Source organism: Leptinotarsa decemlineata, unplaced genomic scaffold (genome assembly GCF_025532065.1).
Source record: "Leptinotarsa decemlineata unplaced genomic scaffold, Ldec_3_MD MMD2_P_RNA_scaffold_5, whole genome shotgun sequence".
Taxonomy (NCBI): Eukaryota; Metazoa; Arthropoda; class Insecta; order Coleoptera; family Chrysomelidae; genus Leptinotarsa; species Leptinotarsa decemlineata.
Window position 1 is genome coordinate 7,431,536 of NW_027412532.1, and position 18,025 is coordinate 7,449,560.

The 18,025-nt window shown below is 33.9% G+C and overlaps 2 protein-coding genes across 3 annotated transcripts in view; one reads left to right on the forward strand and one right to left on the reverse strand.

Moving 5' to 3' along the window:
• LOC111517187 (ras-like GTP-binding protein RhoL) overlaps positions 1-8,910 on the forward strand; it is a 17,719-nt gene extending 8,809 nt beyond the window's left edge. For both annotated transcript variants that reach the window (XM_074169429.1, XM_074169430.1), the window contains exons 3-5: positions 1,462-1,576; positions 5,211-5,331; positions 7,494-8,910. In XM_074169429.1, coding sequence (XP_074025530.1) covers positions 1,462-1,576; positions 5,211-5,331; positions 7,494-7,705 — 448 coding nt within the window. In that variant the 3' untranslated portion in view covers positions 7,706-8,910. The remainder of the gene's footprint in view (positions 1-1,461; positions 1,577-5,210; positions 5,332-7,493) is intronic.
• Positions 8,911-10,086: 1,176 nt separating this feature from the next.
• Positions 10,087-16,368, reverse strand: LOC111517188 (uncharacterized). Its single transcript, XM_074169425.1, has 4 exons — positions 15,557-16,368; positions 14,026-14,223; positions 11,951-12,415; positions 10,087-10,307 (listed from the first exon to the last, which is right to left on the reverse strand). The coding sequence occupies exons 1-4, from the start codon at positions 16,302-16,304 to the stop codon at positions 10,111-10,113; spliced, it is 1,608 nt and encodes a 535-aa protein (XP_074025526.1). The 5' UTR covers positions 16,305-16,368; the 3' UTR covers positions 10,087-10,110.
• Positions 16,369-18,025: the final 1,657 nt, after the last annotated feature.

The window sequence follows — 18,025 nt, forward strand, 5'->3', positions numbered from 1 at the left end:
AAGGGTTTTCAATTATCAACTGGACTATTTTTTTGAAATATTGCACTTGAAAAAAATCAAGTATAAATGAAAATAGTCGAACTGATCAAAATTCCATCAATCTCAAGTGAGAGAAACCAAAGCAGATATCAAGTGCCCTAAAAATGATTGAATAAGTGAAAGTGACTTTGATCGTACTAATTATCACAAAGTAGATCAGAACAACTTAAATTGTTCTACTACTCATTCTCTGAAAACTTGATAATTATTTAAGAAGCGCATGTTCTCGTGTTGCTGTTTTAGCGACGAAAACATATTTTTTTGCAAAGATTGTTCAAAACGTTTCAAAACCTAATTGTGGAGGGGAATCCTACATACGATTTTGTTCTAGATCTCCAAAAATATCTGAATTTATAGATTTTATCAGAAGCGATTAGATACAGTAGGAAGTTTTATAATTTATTTATGAACTTGGGACTAGAATTTTTCTATTTTATTCAATTATTCACTTTATCTGACTTTATCTCATACCATGTCTTTATAAAATTTACTTGGATTCATATTTAAAGAAAACGACAAATTCATATATGTTGCAACCATATTTTGCAGAAATAACAACATTGAAATATTCTGAATATATATTATATATATATATTATATATATATATAATATATATATAATATATATTATAATATATATTATATATATATATATATAATATATATTATTATATATATATATAGTTATTTTAATAAGTGAAGAAGTATATTCAATTTTTATATGAAAGTAGTTGTTTCGAGAGTGATTTTTCTTCCAGTTTGCGTCTGAAAGTTACTTCTTTGCATGATCTATATGCATGTTTGTGAAGAGTTCATTTTTGAAATTAATCGCTTTGGGACTATCCGGTCCGGACACAACGGACTGAACTTAGCTGTTCATATGTTCTATGTTCATATCCAAATCATTATTATTAGTGAAGTACCTATGTACCTTGTTAAAAAACATTGCTAGTTTATAAAAATCTGTAGAAATATCGATGCAAAAAACATAAAGTTGGCCGTTAAAAAATTTCAATTTGAAACAAATTTTGAGGATATATATTATACGAAAGTATGATAGCAACTTTTCTTCGTATTCCTGAACGAGTTTGAAGTGTTCTTCGATCTGAGAGCATTTAATTTAGTTACTGAATATACAGTAACATTTGTAGGTATTCAAATTTTGACTTTGCAACGAATAAAAACAGTTCCATTTGTTGCATACTTTATGGGCCACACTGTATAGTCATTTTCTGTTGAATACGATACTTTTATGGACCCTGCATTTATAATTAGCAAACATGAAGTACATTTTTCTGTGTCCACCTTATAAATTTTGCGAATCCAGCATGATACATGATGAATTAACAGAAGATAATGAAGGTTATGTTTTTCTCATATGATTCCTACCTATTTTGATAACATTAACAATCTCCTTTATAGATTCGAGCACTATGGCCAGAAAATAACAGTAGACGACGTCGAATATGATATGACATTATGGGACACAGCTGGACAAGAAGATTATGAAAGGCTGAGGCCTCTTTCCTACCCGCATGTAAGTAAACATCATGTAAGCAAGTATAGTCTATACATATGAAGTCAATCCGAACAGTTAAAAAAGACTAATATGTACCGGGTCTGATGAATTTCTAGTTAATAACATATAAAACCTCCCACATAAAAATAATGATTAGTTCTCGTAAATTATACCACGCCGCCCATGACATACGAAGAAACTGCCGACGTTCGGTAACTATTTAGTTTTTATGCAATTGGAATTGACATCGTATATACGTAAGTAACTCATGTAATAGAGAAAAGTTAATACAAAACCACGAACCGTGATTTATTTTTGATATCAACGTCAGCTATATTGCGATTATCTATATTTATCATTAACAAAAATCAGACGTTCCTTGCATTGATACGAAGTCTACGTCACAGATTACTAATACGTGAGTCATTAACGCGGTTAAATTCGAAACCATTTTTTTTAAATATTTGATGTCAACTTTTACAGCAATTTTGAACATTACTATTGTAGAGCTTCCCTTTCTAGTCCAGTTGCAACACAACACGAATGCAAACAGTTGGCCTGAAAAGTTGGTAGGCTAACATAGAAACACTTTTTTTCTATACCATTTTTATAGTACGATTCGTCTTTTGTCTCACAATAGGCCCCAGTTTCAACGATGGGTGCTTTTTTTCCAGCCAGCATTCTCTTGAGGTCTGAGAACAGAAAAGGTTGCTATGAGTCAGATGTGGAGAATATGGTGGATGCGGGAGCAATTCAAAGCCCGATCTATACAATTTTGCCATCGTTTTTATCGATTTATGATACTGTATATTGTTTTGGTGAAACATCACTTTCTTATTCTGAAAATGGAGCCGTTTGGGAGGTAGCTGCTAAGATCGTATCGAGTCTATTAATATGCCATGTTATATATTACTTTTTGATTGCATATTATTAAACCAATGTTGCCAATGACATACGACGAAATACCCATACCATTCAACTGAAATACCCGATTTTTCTTTTTCTCTAAAACCATTCGAATTTTTTTTATAGAGAGTAACAATAATAAAATGCGACTACAAAAACAAAGTTCTATTTCATAACATAGGTAGAAACTATAACCTACATTATTTGACATTTTTAAGAGAAGAAATTAAATTGTAATTCCATTCTGGAATACCTCATATACAGTGCATTTCTTTGAAGTGAAGTGAAATTGACAGATGAAACTTTCAAGATGGCGACTGGGCGATATCTGGGAAAAAGAATTAAATGGGAAAGGGGGTCTTGTGATACATTATTTTGAAGCTCCTGACGAAAACTTCACAACCCTAGAATATGAAGTCAATATCTTCACTTACTACAAAATGGCGGGACATTTAATAATTTTATGAAGACAAACACATCAATATCTATATTTCTAGAAATATTCCTTTTTATCTGCCATATGGCAATTCCAACAACCCGATAAGGTTTGTTAATTTATTTTTTTGTTTATAAAAAAAGCAAAAAATATCAGTACGACAGTGAACATCATTGTTCAGTCAGAATATTCTCATTTAGTTTTCGGTTTTACTAGTAGAAAAGTACCACGTCAACAATCTCTAAAATGGTAAAGTCTCGTCCATTGGAAGAAAAAATTGAAGCGATTTTTATTTACGGTGCGACGCGTTACTTTCACGAGATCGAAAGTATTTTCAATGAATGTTTTCCGAATCGTCCTATCTGTAGAAAATATTTGAGGGAACTTGTATCCAAATTATGTTATGTTATGTATACTACTACTGGTAGTATACATAACAAAAAGCCCCCAGGTCATCCGCAATAATTGGTGGGATGGTAGTAAATCCTGAACAGTCTACTTATTCCGTCGCGAATGTTTATGAGGTGTCTCCTTCTACTGTGTGGAGACTTTTGAAGAGAAATAGGTATCATCTATACAAAATTAAAATGGTACACCAATTAACTGAAGATGACCCTGATCAAAGAACAGAATTCTGCGAAATCTTGACGGAAACCATTGCAAGGCATTCTACCTACCTCCACAATATTTGTTTTAGTATGTATGTAGTATGTACGAATGTACATTTTTTTAACGGCAATGTTCAAAGACAAAATTGCCGTTATTGGAGTGACACCAACCCTCACGTTTTCCGGGAAACACATACCCAATATCCAGAAAAAATTAACGTTTGGGCAGGAATATTGGGAAACCATATTGTAGGACCTCTATTTATTGATCAAAATTTAACAGGGAAACTGTATTTGAATATGCTGGAAACTACTGTTGACCCTCTCATCACTGAAATTGTCGAAGCGAATCCTAATGAATTCGATATGGATATTGTATCCCAACAAGATGGAGCTCCACCACATTACTCCAGACAAGAAAGTATTGCTCGCAAAAGGTGTACGAAACTGAACCTGCTTCAATATTGAATATACGGAAGAGAATAATAAATATTTGTAGAGATATTGACGTTACTGTGTTTGAAAATGTTCGGCGTGAAATAGCAGATGGGCTGTTCATATGTCAAGAAGTTCCAGGCAACCATTTCGAGCATCTTCTGAACAGACCTCAAGCTTATTATCTCATATTATGTAGTTGAATGTCAATGTATTCAGGCAATTATTAAAAGTTCCGCCATTTTGTAGTATTCGAAGATATGGACAATATATTCTAGGGTTGTGAAGCATTTGTAAGGAGATGGCCTAGTCGCCATCTTGAAAGTTTCATCTCGACAATTGGAATTTATACAAAACTTTCGTGCAAGAAGTGAAAGCTTAAATTATCCATTGTTAACACCAAAGAGAGCGCATACAAAAAGGAGTTTTGTTCCAAACAAATATCTCCTATTATGTTAACTGGTTGTGAATTTTAAGAATATATGGAATTCTGATGATTTTTTGATGAATTATTAATTGATTTTTAATGTAGTTGTCTCATTGAGAATTTGAAACAAAATATGAAAGATATTGACTTTTACAGTAATTCTTTGAGATCCTGGCGAAAATGTGAAAAAAATGAAGAATGCAGGAAAAAAGCACAAGTTCTCTCTCACACAGAATACTCAACACCGGACAAAATATTGATATCTATAATAAAAGGTATTATATACCCCAAGAATGACAATGAAGAAATTGTTTAATAGCACACGATTTTTACTTGAATAATGAAACAAACAACGCATAAAGAACGTGTTGATTTTATTCTAATTGAAAATTTATGGAATGTCATATTGTTTTACAATATGTTATCAATCTTTTTATAAATTTTATTACTGGTGGTGTTTAATGCAAGGGCGGTACTAAGGTCACTTCTTGTGGGGCCTGGGGTCACCAGCAGTCACACTAAACTTTATAAAAATAAATACAAATAGCGTTGAAAACAAACCAGAATGTTTTTCTTTATTATCTGATTCATAACTATTATAGAATTTTTCGAATTTTAGATTGGAGACTTCATTGATATTTGTGAGATGAAAAGTATTATGATTTCTTTCAATTTTATAAATCAATGAATTAGAACACTGCGAGTGAGAATCAGAACAACAATTTAAAAAAAAATCTGTAATAAACCTTGTGCCTAATTGTAGAGGCTAGTTTGGGCGACTTTTTGTGAGAAATACTGTTTTGAATTTTGTAGAAATCCATCAATTATTTTTTTTTCCAGACAAACTGTTTCCTTGTTTGTTTCTCCGTCGATAAAAACTTGGCATCATACGATAACGTTGCCCTAAAATGGGTTCCGGAAGTAAGACATTTTGGGCCGAACGTTCCAATACTCTTAGTAGGTATGTATAGATTCAATTTAATTATAAAAAGATAAAAAAAAAATTAAGAAAAATTTGATTTGCATGCACTAAAATTATCCAAACTAACTGAATTATCCAACATGACTGTAAATAAAATAAATGAATGGGGTCGAGCAAGAGACTTCTTGAGAGTGTTTGTTTCCCAAAAGCGTTTAGTAAGACTGATTTTTAACTTGAATTATCAAGACAGTTGTCGATCTATCTTTAAAGAAAATAAAATTCTTACGGTGCCTGCTGTGTACATTTTTCGATGTATTATCTTTGCCAAACAGAATATAGATAATTATTCGTGTAATTCTGAGAAACATGAATATAACACCAGACACGGCAACTTATTGAAAATTCCTAAACATAGAACGACATTCTATGAGAGGTCTCCGGATTATAATGCAATCATATATTACAATAAACTACCAGAATCACTCAAACGGACTGGAAGTAACATCATATTTCAAAAGAAAGTTAAAGACTTGCTATTAGAGAAATGCTACTATAGTTTCCAAGAATTTTTAGACGATAATTTCTGAAAAATAAAATATGAACTAGATCTGTATACGTTTTTATATATTTCAATTGTGTATGTGTTTATATGTATGTATAAATTTATTTCTTTTTTTTCTTTTTAGTGACGTCTTGTATAAATATTAACATTTTTAAATTTATACCTAGTATTAATTCTGATTGATTGACTTACCATATATACACTATGTATCGTGAAAAATATTATTATTATTATTATTATAGTAAAATACACGAAATTGTAGTTTATTGCCAACGTTTCGGACTTTATTAAATCCATCATCGGGGCGCTACAATAAAATAATTTTACGAGGAAACAATATACATGCCTATACATATTGCAATGTGACATAATTTTTGTAACTTCATTATGGATTTTTAAACGGCTTTATTTAGCCGTTTGTTTGTTTATTCATTTGTTTTGGGGAAATTTGGGAGCATTTACTTTTGATGACAATAAAATTTAATAAATTCTGTATCATTCTTAATCCAAGATGGCTGAACTTGACTAGTAGAATACTGGTACACTTTGAAAAATATGCAAATTCAAGATGGCTGCGGGTACAAAATGGCGGATTACTTATTATTTCATAACTGCTTCAATATGGGTATCAAATGACAGGACTTGACTAATAGAATAGTAGTACACTTCGAAAAAGATGCAAATCCAAATATAATCCATACAAACACCCAACGATTTTATTATTTATTTATTTGATCAATACCTTAGATTGATGAGGAGAGTGGTGTGCTGACTGCTACCTATACCCTTCTGAATTATTTTTTAGTTTTCAGTGCATTTTTTAATGAAACCGTTCAACATATTTTTTACTTATTTCATTTTTATTGTTGTATTCTTTCCACAATATGTGTTGGTATGTAAATTGTTTCCTTTTGAGATTATTTTATTGTAGAGGCCTGATGATGGATTTAATAAAATTAGAAAACGTTGGCAATGATCTAAATTTTATCTACGAAAATTTTTGATCTCTTTCCCAACAAACAAGGTGTTAGCAGATTTGAAAGAAAAAAAAATATAGAAAAAAAATTGTTTGAATTCACAATCGTCATTCGGTGATAACTGGCGTATTCCTGATACTTGAGACTTTATATAGGTGATATTTTTCACATCTACATCAATTGAAAAAACACAAGAACACATAATAGGATAATTATTGAATATCATATAGTTTATGTCATAACTGTACTTTCTCTAAGGATTACTTACTAATAATTTTATCTTTAATGCATTTAATTAGATGAGATAATAGTGAAATCTTACGTAACATATTTTTGAGTTAGCAGATATTTTGAATTTTATGTGTATACGTCAAAGTAACCTTTCAAATACAGGATTTGTGATATGTTAACGTATTTTTTGTTAAGACCATTTTACTGAAGAAATTAATTTGATTTAATATTATGAGGTATCCCATTGGGAGGCAGCAATTTCAATGGAAATTAATGAAAACTCAGCAGGAATATGCATCCATATTCATGAATATACGTGAATTGAGTTCTCTATCGAACCAGAAAACAATAAAACATTTTCATTTGAGCCACGATCATCTAGTTTCTTGAGACGTATTGACACATTCGTCATCAAATATCTTTTTTTTTAGCTACTAAAATCGATTTACGAGACGATCCAAGTTTAGCGTGTTATACGACAGAAGAAGGGAAAAAACTGAAGAGGAAAGTGAAGGCCCAAGGTTACATGGAATGTTCTGCGCTGAAAATGGAAGGACTGAATGAAGTGTTCGAGGAAGTTATTAGAATATACAGTAAAAGTAAAAATAAGAAACCTGCCTCTAGGCCGTGTGTGGTACTATAGACCAAATTTTAAAATGTGTATTCATATTAAAACTTTATAATCATTTGGATTATGCAGGAACCAGAAGAAAGATAATTAAGTTATTTCATTTAAAAAATGCTCATTCTTATTAAAATAAGTGAAATTGTTGTATAAATAAAGGTACCAATGTATTCAAGTGACACTTCATTGTGAACAGTTGATGAAACCGCAACACGTGTTTCGCTATACAATAGCTTCGTCAGGCGTGTTCATAAACGCCTGAGCTTTCTTAGGCGTGTTCATAAACGCCTGAAGAAGCTATTGTATAGCGAAACACGTGTTGCGATTTCGCAAACTGTCACTGGTCGGTTTACAAAACCGAGACACGTGTTTCAATAGCTTACTCACACGTGTTCGTACTCCTAAGTATGGCCGAAGGAATTATTTTATAGTAAAACACGTGTTGCGGTTTTGTAAACAGTCCAGTGAAAATTTCAAAATGATATTCTATTGTGGATTCTTTTCTAGACAGTTTCCAAAACAGTGTTCCATTATAAAACACGTGTTGTGGTTTCTCAACTATCCAGTGGAAATCTCAAAGTAAAATTTCATTGCGATCAAGTTTTATTGTGAGATTTTCACTTGACAGTTTACAAAACCGCAACACGTGTTTTTTTAGTGAAACACTGTTTTGTAAACTCTCCAGTAAGTCTCACAATATGTTATTTCACAATGAAACGTTTTTTCACAATAAAACGTCATCGTGATATTTTCACTGGACACTTTACTGAACGGCAACACGTGTTTTATAGTGTTTTGTAAACTGTCGAGTGAAAATCTTACAATAAAACGTTATCTTACAATAACATTTTATTGTGAGATTTGCACTGGGCAGTTTACAAAACCGCAACAAACGTTTCGCTGTACAATAACTTCCTCAGGCGTGTTCATAAACGGTTTTATATAGCAAAACAGGTGTTGCGGATTCGTAAAGTGTCCAATGAAAATCTCATGATGAAGTGTTTCTTGAATCATCAAGTATCGGCTAGTTTAAACACATGAAGGTACCCCTGTGCAGAATTTTTAAAATTGTTTGCTTCTTCACTTTTGAGGAATAAATTTGTGAATCATTCTTAACTTCATTATCAAAAATGTTTTTATCCTCACAATATAGTCTGAGATCTTTGATAATTAATTTATAATTGTAATTTTTAAAACATTCCAATAAAGTGCTTTTCATATTATGAATGATCTTTTTTATAATCTGTATAATCGACATCAGTACCGCCCTTCGTGGTGTATCGGTACCTAGCTGGGGTGAGTTTATGAAAAGATTATTCATCCATTAATGGAGGATATGAGGGCCTCATTCGACAGAGTTTCGGGGCTTTCTATATCGGAAGGGGTCGTCTACACTCTACAGCATAATCTATAGCTTCCTTAACTAATGTCTGGACTATTCCGCTGAGAGATGACTATTTAAAGGTCATTCAAGCGCTTTCTCCCATCCCCTCTTCAACGGTTCAGCGGGAGTTGACCGTTATCTAGTTGATAACAGGTTTCCATATGTTGCGTATCTCTACGCTGCTTCAACAGCTTCTTTGAACTTCCTCTCAAACAAGTGTTCCTCCTTGTGGATGATCTCATTATGGGACCTCTTATTGATGTTATGTTGATGATTCCAAACATGCTCTGCTATTCCCGATTTGCTGGTTTCTCCTCGCTGTGTATTTTTTTATTCTCGGCAATGCGGATTTACATTGGTCTTCCATATGGAGCTTTTGCTGTCTTCTAGCCAAAGTTTGTTCCACTATCCCTTTGGACTAACCATTTCGTTGAAGATTTTTTCTGATGATGCCTAGTTCCTTCTCGAGACCTTCATTCGTATTACATAGCCCGAAAGCGGTTAATAAATAAAAAGAAGTTAATTTAAAGAATCACGCCAAACATTTGTTGAGAAAAATTACTATACAAATACTATTCAGTTGGTTAAAAATGTATAGTTTGTGTCAAAGCTATTTTTATGGTTTTTGTCAGTAGTCTGCAGGTTTTTATGACCGACGTTTCGTCTACTACTGCGTTAAACAGTATCAAAGGCGACGAAGCAACGGTTGAGGAGATCTAAATACGAACATAAAATATTGTATTGAATAAAAGTGTCAAATTATGGTTTTTGAAAATGATGTAGAAATTCTGTATGAAATTAATTAACCGCTAATTATATGGTCAAACCACTCATGAGGTGGACAAAATAATGATGATGAAATGCTATAATGGTCCTTGTTCTCTTCATTTTGTAAAATTTTCATTTCATGATTGAATTTTCATTCTCCGCCTCTCTTTATGTCAAAAATATCTTTATAGAGTTCTTTGAATATACTTCAACCCTTGTTTGATTTGATGAATGAGACTAAATAATAATTATTTGAGTTCAATCAGCTTTATTACATATACAAAAATTCTTCGAGATATTTTTCACCAGCAGTTTCAACTTCTTGGTTATCTTCTTGTTCATTGTGAATCAAAGTTCCAGTCGGAGAATTATTCAGATAAAGAGATTCTACATCCGGCAGTAAAGTAGATAAAGTAACTGAAAATAAATCCCTGTTTGGATCTGTGTATATTAACTTCTGGAAGTCATCTGAAAATGAGAAATAATGTTTCATCTTTGAGTTATCACCAGTATAATATAATTAGTATTCTTTGTATATGACGGACAATGGCACTAGAGGTTATTGGTAAATATAACAGATGAATGTAGTTGGTATTTTCTTTCATTCTACATAATTGAAAAAGGGAAGTAAACAACAAAAAAAGTATGTTAGGCCAGTACTTGGTCCTAATCAAAAGAAAATAATTAAGCAATTAATGTCTAAATAAACTAGCTACAAAGATCTGTAGATCATGCAAAGAATTAACTGTCAGACACAAACTCAAAGGAAAAGCCCTCTTGAAATAACTACCTTCATTTGAACATTGAATTACACGAAACAAAAAGTACTTTCGAAACAACTATATACTTTTATATGAACATCGAATTATACAAAAAACACTTCTTCCTATCCAGTTTGTACTCCAAAACATTCATTATGGAATTGAACCGGGTATCATTCACAGGATTGCTACTCAATATAACATATGAAGAGGTAGAATTGACTGCTTTTTTTTCTTTGGAAGATGGAAAAGAAGAAAGCTATGAGTCTTCCAAATCCCAGTCGGTGAACCAGTGACTTGTGAAGTTCCTCAGGGTTCTGTTTTCGGCCTATTGTTGTTAATGATATGTCCTGGCTCTCATTGATATTCAAGTAGAATTTAAAATATTTGCTGATGATACGATAGTAGTTCAGCATTCAAGGAACAATAATAAACTCAGTGATTTCATTGAGGTCGATTTACATAGAATTAAAAAGTTGTGAAGCATATATGTTATTTTTCATAAACACATAGAGTTGTATTGTCTTTCAGGTGTGTTTTCAATGAAATTATGCTAGGTCATTCGACAATCAGCTTGGAGTCTACAACAATATTTTTAGGATTATATGTTGATGAAACTATTTCCTTTGATGATCATATTTCAAATTGCGTTAATATATTCTGTTTCTGTTTAAAATCTGTTTTCTCTTTAATCAGCTGTCGCCCCCAACAACAACTCTCAGAAGTTGAGAAACTTGTGCGAGCTAAGGACTAACGAGGTCTTACCTTTTAACGTGTGATTCCTAACATGGTTGCAGAATCATCCCAGCTTCAACCAGATGAATTCTCTCGAGAAAAATATCTGGTCGAGGCAGGAATCGAACCCACGGTCTTCCGATCGTGAGTCGAGCGCACTACCACCGCGGCCAATTCCACAACATATGGAATTTGCTACTGTGAAAACATCTCTCAGACTTTATTAAATGTCCTTTGTGTATAAAAAATTTACTACTGAGATTGGCTCTATGGGTAAGTACAATACAAAACGTAATAACTATCATTGCCGATTCCAAAAACCACAATATACACATTATACGAATTTTATGAAAAAAATTGTAAATATTGTTATTTTGATATGTTTTGGGATGTAACTTTTATTGTATTTTTATTGTATTTCTGTAATTATACTGTCATTAGTGTGTTTATATTGAAAGTGTATGTTGAGGTGAATACTTTGTCAGAAATGAATTACCATTTCTGTGTATAATGAAGTTTTCTCTCTCTCTCTCAATCTATTAAACGAAACTGATACTTATTATTTACAGTTGATCATATTTTGTGAATCTCTAATTTATATTTGATCTCTCTTACCTAACCTTTCCTGAGCCAACATGGTAATATCCTGATTATGTACGTTGATATTATTGCAATTCTGAAGATTCACCTCTCTACTTTCGATAGCTGATTGAAGATCAGCCTTGTTGTAACTGATCTGAATCATTTCATTGTTGTTGAGCACGATTGACTGTTTCTGAACCTCAGACTGGTCTGCTACCGACGTTTCTTCTATTACTTTTTGTGGAACAACAACTACATTTCCAGTAGCTACGTCAACATTCCTAACGTAAGCCGGGCTGTTTGGAGGAGAATTATTATTGCTGGATTTCTGTTCGGGCACCCGAATAACTGACCCAGGAGGATTCATAGGGCATTTGTGGGATTTTTGACTGACTTTGTATCGGAAACTTTTGTCGCAGGCTGTACACTTATAGGGCATCACGCCCGTGTGAATCCTTCGATGAACTAGGTAAGACACCCTTTGCCGAAAACTTTTGCCTGAAATAGATTGTGTGATTATAATAATACAGGGTGGAACAATGAACACGAAACAAGGGCGGTTTTCCATAGTTGGCGTTTAGAAACAAAATCGCTCGAATCAGTTGATTTGAGGGAAAGAACTTTCATAGGGAGAACTCGATGGCCCCCTTGAAGGGTCATCGAGTTTTCTTTTCAACGTTATCCACTTTCATTTTATGGAAAAACTCGATGAAGAGGATATCGAAAAAATTACAGAAATACGAAAAAAGTTATTTTTTTTTCAACTATTGAGCGAAATTCTTATGATCAATTTTTCAGAACAGCCGGACCATTTTTTCATTCTCTGGAGTACTTTGAGGTTTACTCACAAGTACGATCCATGATAATATAATTTTACAACTATTATTTTCAATTATAATTTCCGGTTGGACGAGTACATAAAACTATTTTGCAAATATTAAATATAACAGTAGGTAATTACAAACCTTAATTGAATAAATTAATGATTCTGTTAAAACAGGTAGATTTTGAAAAAATAATTAGTATATTTGCTATATAAAAATCCTCTCTGCAGCGGAACTCAGGCCCCGATTCATTATTTCATATCTAAGATGACAGCCAATAGTTACAGTCAATAGATACAGATTCAACAGTACTTCTCTTCCATGGTGGTTAGATATAAATCTCAATGCATGATAATTTGTCTTAAATTTATTACATAGGGTCAAAACCTGCATACTTCATGGCTGCTTAATACTGCACACCCTGTACACCTCCATGGCAGCCATATTTTTCTCTTTAACGCTGGCAGCCATGTTTTTTTCTTCAACACTATACACCCTGTATACCCCCATGACAGCCATAATTTTTCTGCACACCCTGTATATCTCCATGGTAGCCATATTTTTTTCTTTAATGCTGCACACCTTGTAAAATTTCATGCTTGATTTTTCATCATACTGACAACGCGGTACGCCTCTTCAATTCTACAACCGACAACACCGCCGCCGGTAACCCGATTCTCGAGCCATACATATGATGTGAATTTCCCGCTGAAACATGGCTGCCACTTCCGTCCCAAAACTCTCATAGTTGATCTACTCAGCATCATAGTTGTCAAGTTAGATTATATTTCCAGCTTCTTTCCATCAAACATTTATTATTAAATGGCTCGGTTGTGTTCAGCATTGACAATTTCATAAGATCTGTCTTGCTGATGTTCGGTGACAAATGATTTCTTTTCGCCCAGGTAATTATTTTTCCACAGACAGTCTCCGTGGTATCTAAAAGATTTACTGAATTTTCTGCAGTGACAAGAACGTTAGTATCATCTGAATATGCAACTGAATCAACTTTCGTATAGGACCCTGAGGTAGCTCATCAGATTATTTGCGTTTATTAAAGTACAGATCTTTGAGGGATTCGTAAGATAGCAAAAACTGTTTATTTTTTTCATAACCAGCATTGTTTTTTGACAGATTTTGTTTATATTTTATTTAGACATCAAATTGAAAAAAAGGTGACGGGTCCAAGCGATTTTTTCTCCAAACGCCAAATATGAGAAGTCGGCCTTGTTTTCCATTTTTGGCCCACCCTATATATCGTAAGAAAGGAAAATATTCTCTTACCACAAGTTTCACAAACAAATGGCCTTTCACCGGAATGTATTCTTGCATGGTTTTGTAGAGTGGAAAGTTCTTTGAAAGCTCTGCCGCATTCGGTACAGACATGAGGTTTTTCAGAGGAATGGTACAGCATGTGCTTGTGATAGGACTGTTGAAATGTGAACGATTTGTTACATAAAGAACAGCAATATGGCATTTCACCTGAAACATGTTTGCACATTTGAATAATATAATTTGAGACATTGATAGAAAAGTCAGTAATTTTGTATAATAAGATGTTATTGTTATTCTCCAATTATGTTATTTTCTATATTTTATTGTTCCTGAAGAAGAAATGAAGTTCGATAAGTTTGAACGAAAAAAAAATAATTTCTCATTTTCACTTGTTTCCGTTTGCAATACCTGCTCCAATATGATGAGCTGTTTTTCCGGGTATCGCTCCGCACAAGGATTACTTCCACGACGTTTCGGCAAAATCTCATTTGCCGACTTCTGGTGGTGTCTGGAGTTTAGAACTAGACTAGTGGGCCAACACAGGTGCTCCCACTACCTGTGATGCCCCATTCAACCTTCAATTATCACGATTCACTAGCTGCATATTTTTAAAAATGTTAATTTACATGAAAATGACGTACCTATGTTCGAGAGGTTGCATCTGTCATTTTTTCTAAAAAAACTCGAAAACGGATCATGTTGGGTATAGGGTATGATACATGAGTTAGAATCTAAATCATGGGAAGAATTAAAAAATGAGGTGAAATACAGGGTGTGCCATTAAAAATAACAAAGATGACGTCACTTCCGGTGAAACCCGGAATTCTTCATTAGTTCTTCACCCATTCTACCAATTTTCAGAATCGCTCTACTCCCAGTTTGCTATATATAGATTGCGTTACTCGTAAAGATATACCCTGTATATAGTAGTATCATTTCAGCATCCATGAATATGGATCAATATAAAATTGAAAATTGGGTCTCCAAATATTTCGATAATATTAAGAAGAAAAGTATTTCATTGATTTATGATGCATACTTAATAATGTCTAGAATTCTTCGACAGAATGATGAACATTTTTTTTAATTTATAATGAAGGGCATCATCTGAATGATCAATATTGGTGCACGATGAAAATAGTTATGTCAATGCTGAAAAAAAATTCAAAAGACGTGGAACACTCTCAAAATTTACTGAATATATACACACATAAAACCTCCTGAATATTTAATAATTTTTTCTGATTATTTCAATTTCATTTTCAATAATTTCATTTTGATTGTTGTACTTACTTTATTACTGCAATCTTGTGAATAACTGTACATTTTTCTACTATCATTTTTACTAACTTTGAACGTTCTTCTATTTCGTTCCTCAATACATTTTTGTTCTTCCATTTTAGAACAATGAAAAATATTGATGACGTTACTATTATTTCCACTTTTTTTTCTGACATAATGTAATTATATTGGTATCAATTTTTGGTTTAAATCTTTATATTTTGAATGACGAAATAAAATAAAAACAATTTCTACCTACCTGTGTGTAACCTTTTGTGTTTTTTCAAAAAGTATTTCGTGGTGAACATTTTGTAACACACGTCACATTCCCACTGCTTGTTATCAGGTGGTCGAACAGTCACATTTTTTTGCAAAGTCTTCGACTCGTCTACTTCTTTTTTATCTTCCTCCTCCCGATTTGTTGATAATTCGGCGCTGATTGCATTGAAATTACTTGTTGTATCGGGGCGACCAAAACCATAATGAGCCACTCTCAAGTGGACCATGAGACTGCCCCTCATCCTGAATTTTTTGCTGCACAAATGGCAGTGGTAACTGTACGTCCCAGTTTTCTTATCCGGGCTCGTCTTATGGAGCAGCTTTTGGTGCATCTCCAGAAGGTTTCTGTTGGTGAAAGAGAAATTACAAATATCGCATGTGAGAGCTTCTGACGCTGGAGCAACTTCCTGCTCTTCATTTCCCGTGGATTTCGACACGTCTTCAATACTTTGATCGATTTCATACTGCACCTTATCTTCAACAGCGCTCTTCGTAACTGTAGCGTTACTGATGTGGCTAAACAAATGTATAGTCAGCTTGTCTAGGCCAAGTAAAGTTTCACAACATACCGGACAAGTCACTAAGCTGGTTGCAACGGTCACTAGAGTGGTTCTGAGGGCGTCCACACCTTCGAAATGGGGTTTCGAACAGACCGGACAAGATAAAAGTTTTATTTCCATTGTACAAGCACTAGTTTGAGGAAACTGCGAGCAGCAGAACAGAATCATCTGATAATTCGGTGGAGTTCTATTTTTGATTGGGTTTCACTAAATGTTTGGATGCGCGCTCAGACTATTTTTAGAATTTTCAGCAAGTGTAAGCCACGAGTACGTCTACAAAATTGGACAGAGGAGTATTTGAAATATTTGTGTTGAAAACTGATTTATTTAGAGAATGCACATATGAAAATTCCAGTATACACAGTGAATTGAAACTGAGTAAATATGCAAGCATTACCCTAAAGAAAGCATTTGCTACTGTGGACCATAAAATTATTCAAAAAATAATGGATAATACGAGGGTGGTCCAAGAAGTACCCAGCTTGTCCTAAAGATGGCGGTAGTTGTTTGAAAGAATACAATCTATAAAGCATATGTTTCAAGTTTGAAGACTCTGGGTTGTTTAGTATTTGTCTGGCAGCCATCAATAGCGAAAGTAAATTTGTGAAAATGGAGAAAATTGTTCATCGTTATGTGGTACAATACTTTTATTTGAAAGGCTTCAGCCCAACCAATATATAAGCTGAACGGGATTCTACTCTGAGTGAGTTTGCTTCTTCGTTTTCAACAGCGAAATATTGGGTAGCAGTTGCCAATTGCACGAATCAATTTAATGCAGAGTGCAACAAACTGTTGGTTGACACTGGAAGTCACAGCATTCTGGAAATGACCTCTGACTTTATGCCTCCAACTGTCAACTACGAACTGATTCATAAAGTACTGTTCCCGAGCAGAGAGGACTGGATCCTATGGGAGACAGAAATATTAAGAGCAAGTAGTTGTTGGTTCACAGATGGATCAAAACCACCTTCCGGTTCTGGTGCAGATGTTTTCAGTGGCAACCCAGAACAGAGATATCAATCTGTCTAGGTACCTATGCTACTGTATTTCAAGCGGACATTTACGCTATTGATTTGTGTGCGGAGAGATTAGAAGAATCCAACCTCATACACAAGTCAATAAAAATATTCTCGGACAGTCAAGCGGCGTTGGAAGCTCTTGGCTCCTATCGAGCAACGTCTAAATTGGTAGCAAATTACAAAAAACGACTCTTCTCGATAGGAAGACGTAGCAGATTGTCTCTGGTCTGGATTCCTGGCCATACTGGCCTGGAAGGCAATGACGCTGCTGACTCCCTTGCAAAGGAAGGTGCTGCAAGCAGCTTCATCGGACCAGAACCTGTCATTGGCATCGCATTAGGCTTTGCCAAACAAAGATTGAACACCTGGATGTCAAAAAGGTTTATGAACTTCTGGCAGAATCTTCTAGGATTGACTCACTCCAAGGCGTTTATTCACCCTTCGAAGCTTGATACCAAACGGTTGTTGGGATGAACTACGATGTCTAATAGGCCTTCTTACAGGTCACTGTCATTTGAATCATCATATGCAGAGACTCGGACTGTCGAAAGACAGTGTGTGTCGTCTCTGTTTGGAAAATGATGAAACAGCAAAGCACATACTTTGTACCTGCTCCGCAAGGGACCGAACCAGGTTTTTAGAGTTCGACAGAGCCGTATGACTTCCCACGTCAAAAAACCCCGGGTACCAAATTTTGTGCAAATAACTTATTTCAACCCCCTGTATCTCCGAAACGAAGAATTTCCGAATACAATTTTATATAGACTTTTTTATTAAAATTGTCACAGGATTACGTCACTTGAATATTTCAACGTACTTATATGTTACACTATGTATATATCCTGGGTGTACCTACATTCGTTCGTCTTT

Excerpts from the sequence above, each read along its gene's own strand:
- LOC111517188 (XM_074169425.1), bottom strand. The coding sequence starts at position 16,304 with ATGATTCTGTTCTGCTGCTCGCAGTTTCCTCAAACTAGTGCTTGTACA. Across the intron at positions 14,224-15,556 it reads ACACAAAAGGTTACACACAG|GTGAAATGCCATATTGCTGT; the intron begins GTAGGTAGAAAT and ends AACATGTTTCAG. Across the intron at positions 10,308-11,950 it reads GTTGGCTCAGGAAAGGTTAG|ATGACTTCCAGAAGTTAATA; the intron begins GTAAGAGAGATC and ends TCTCATTTTCAG.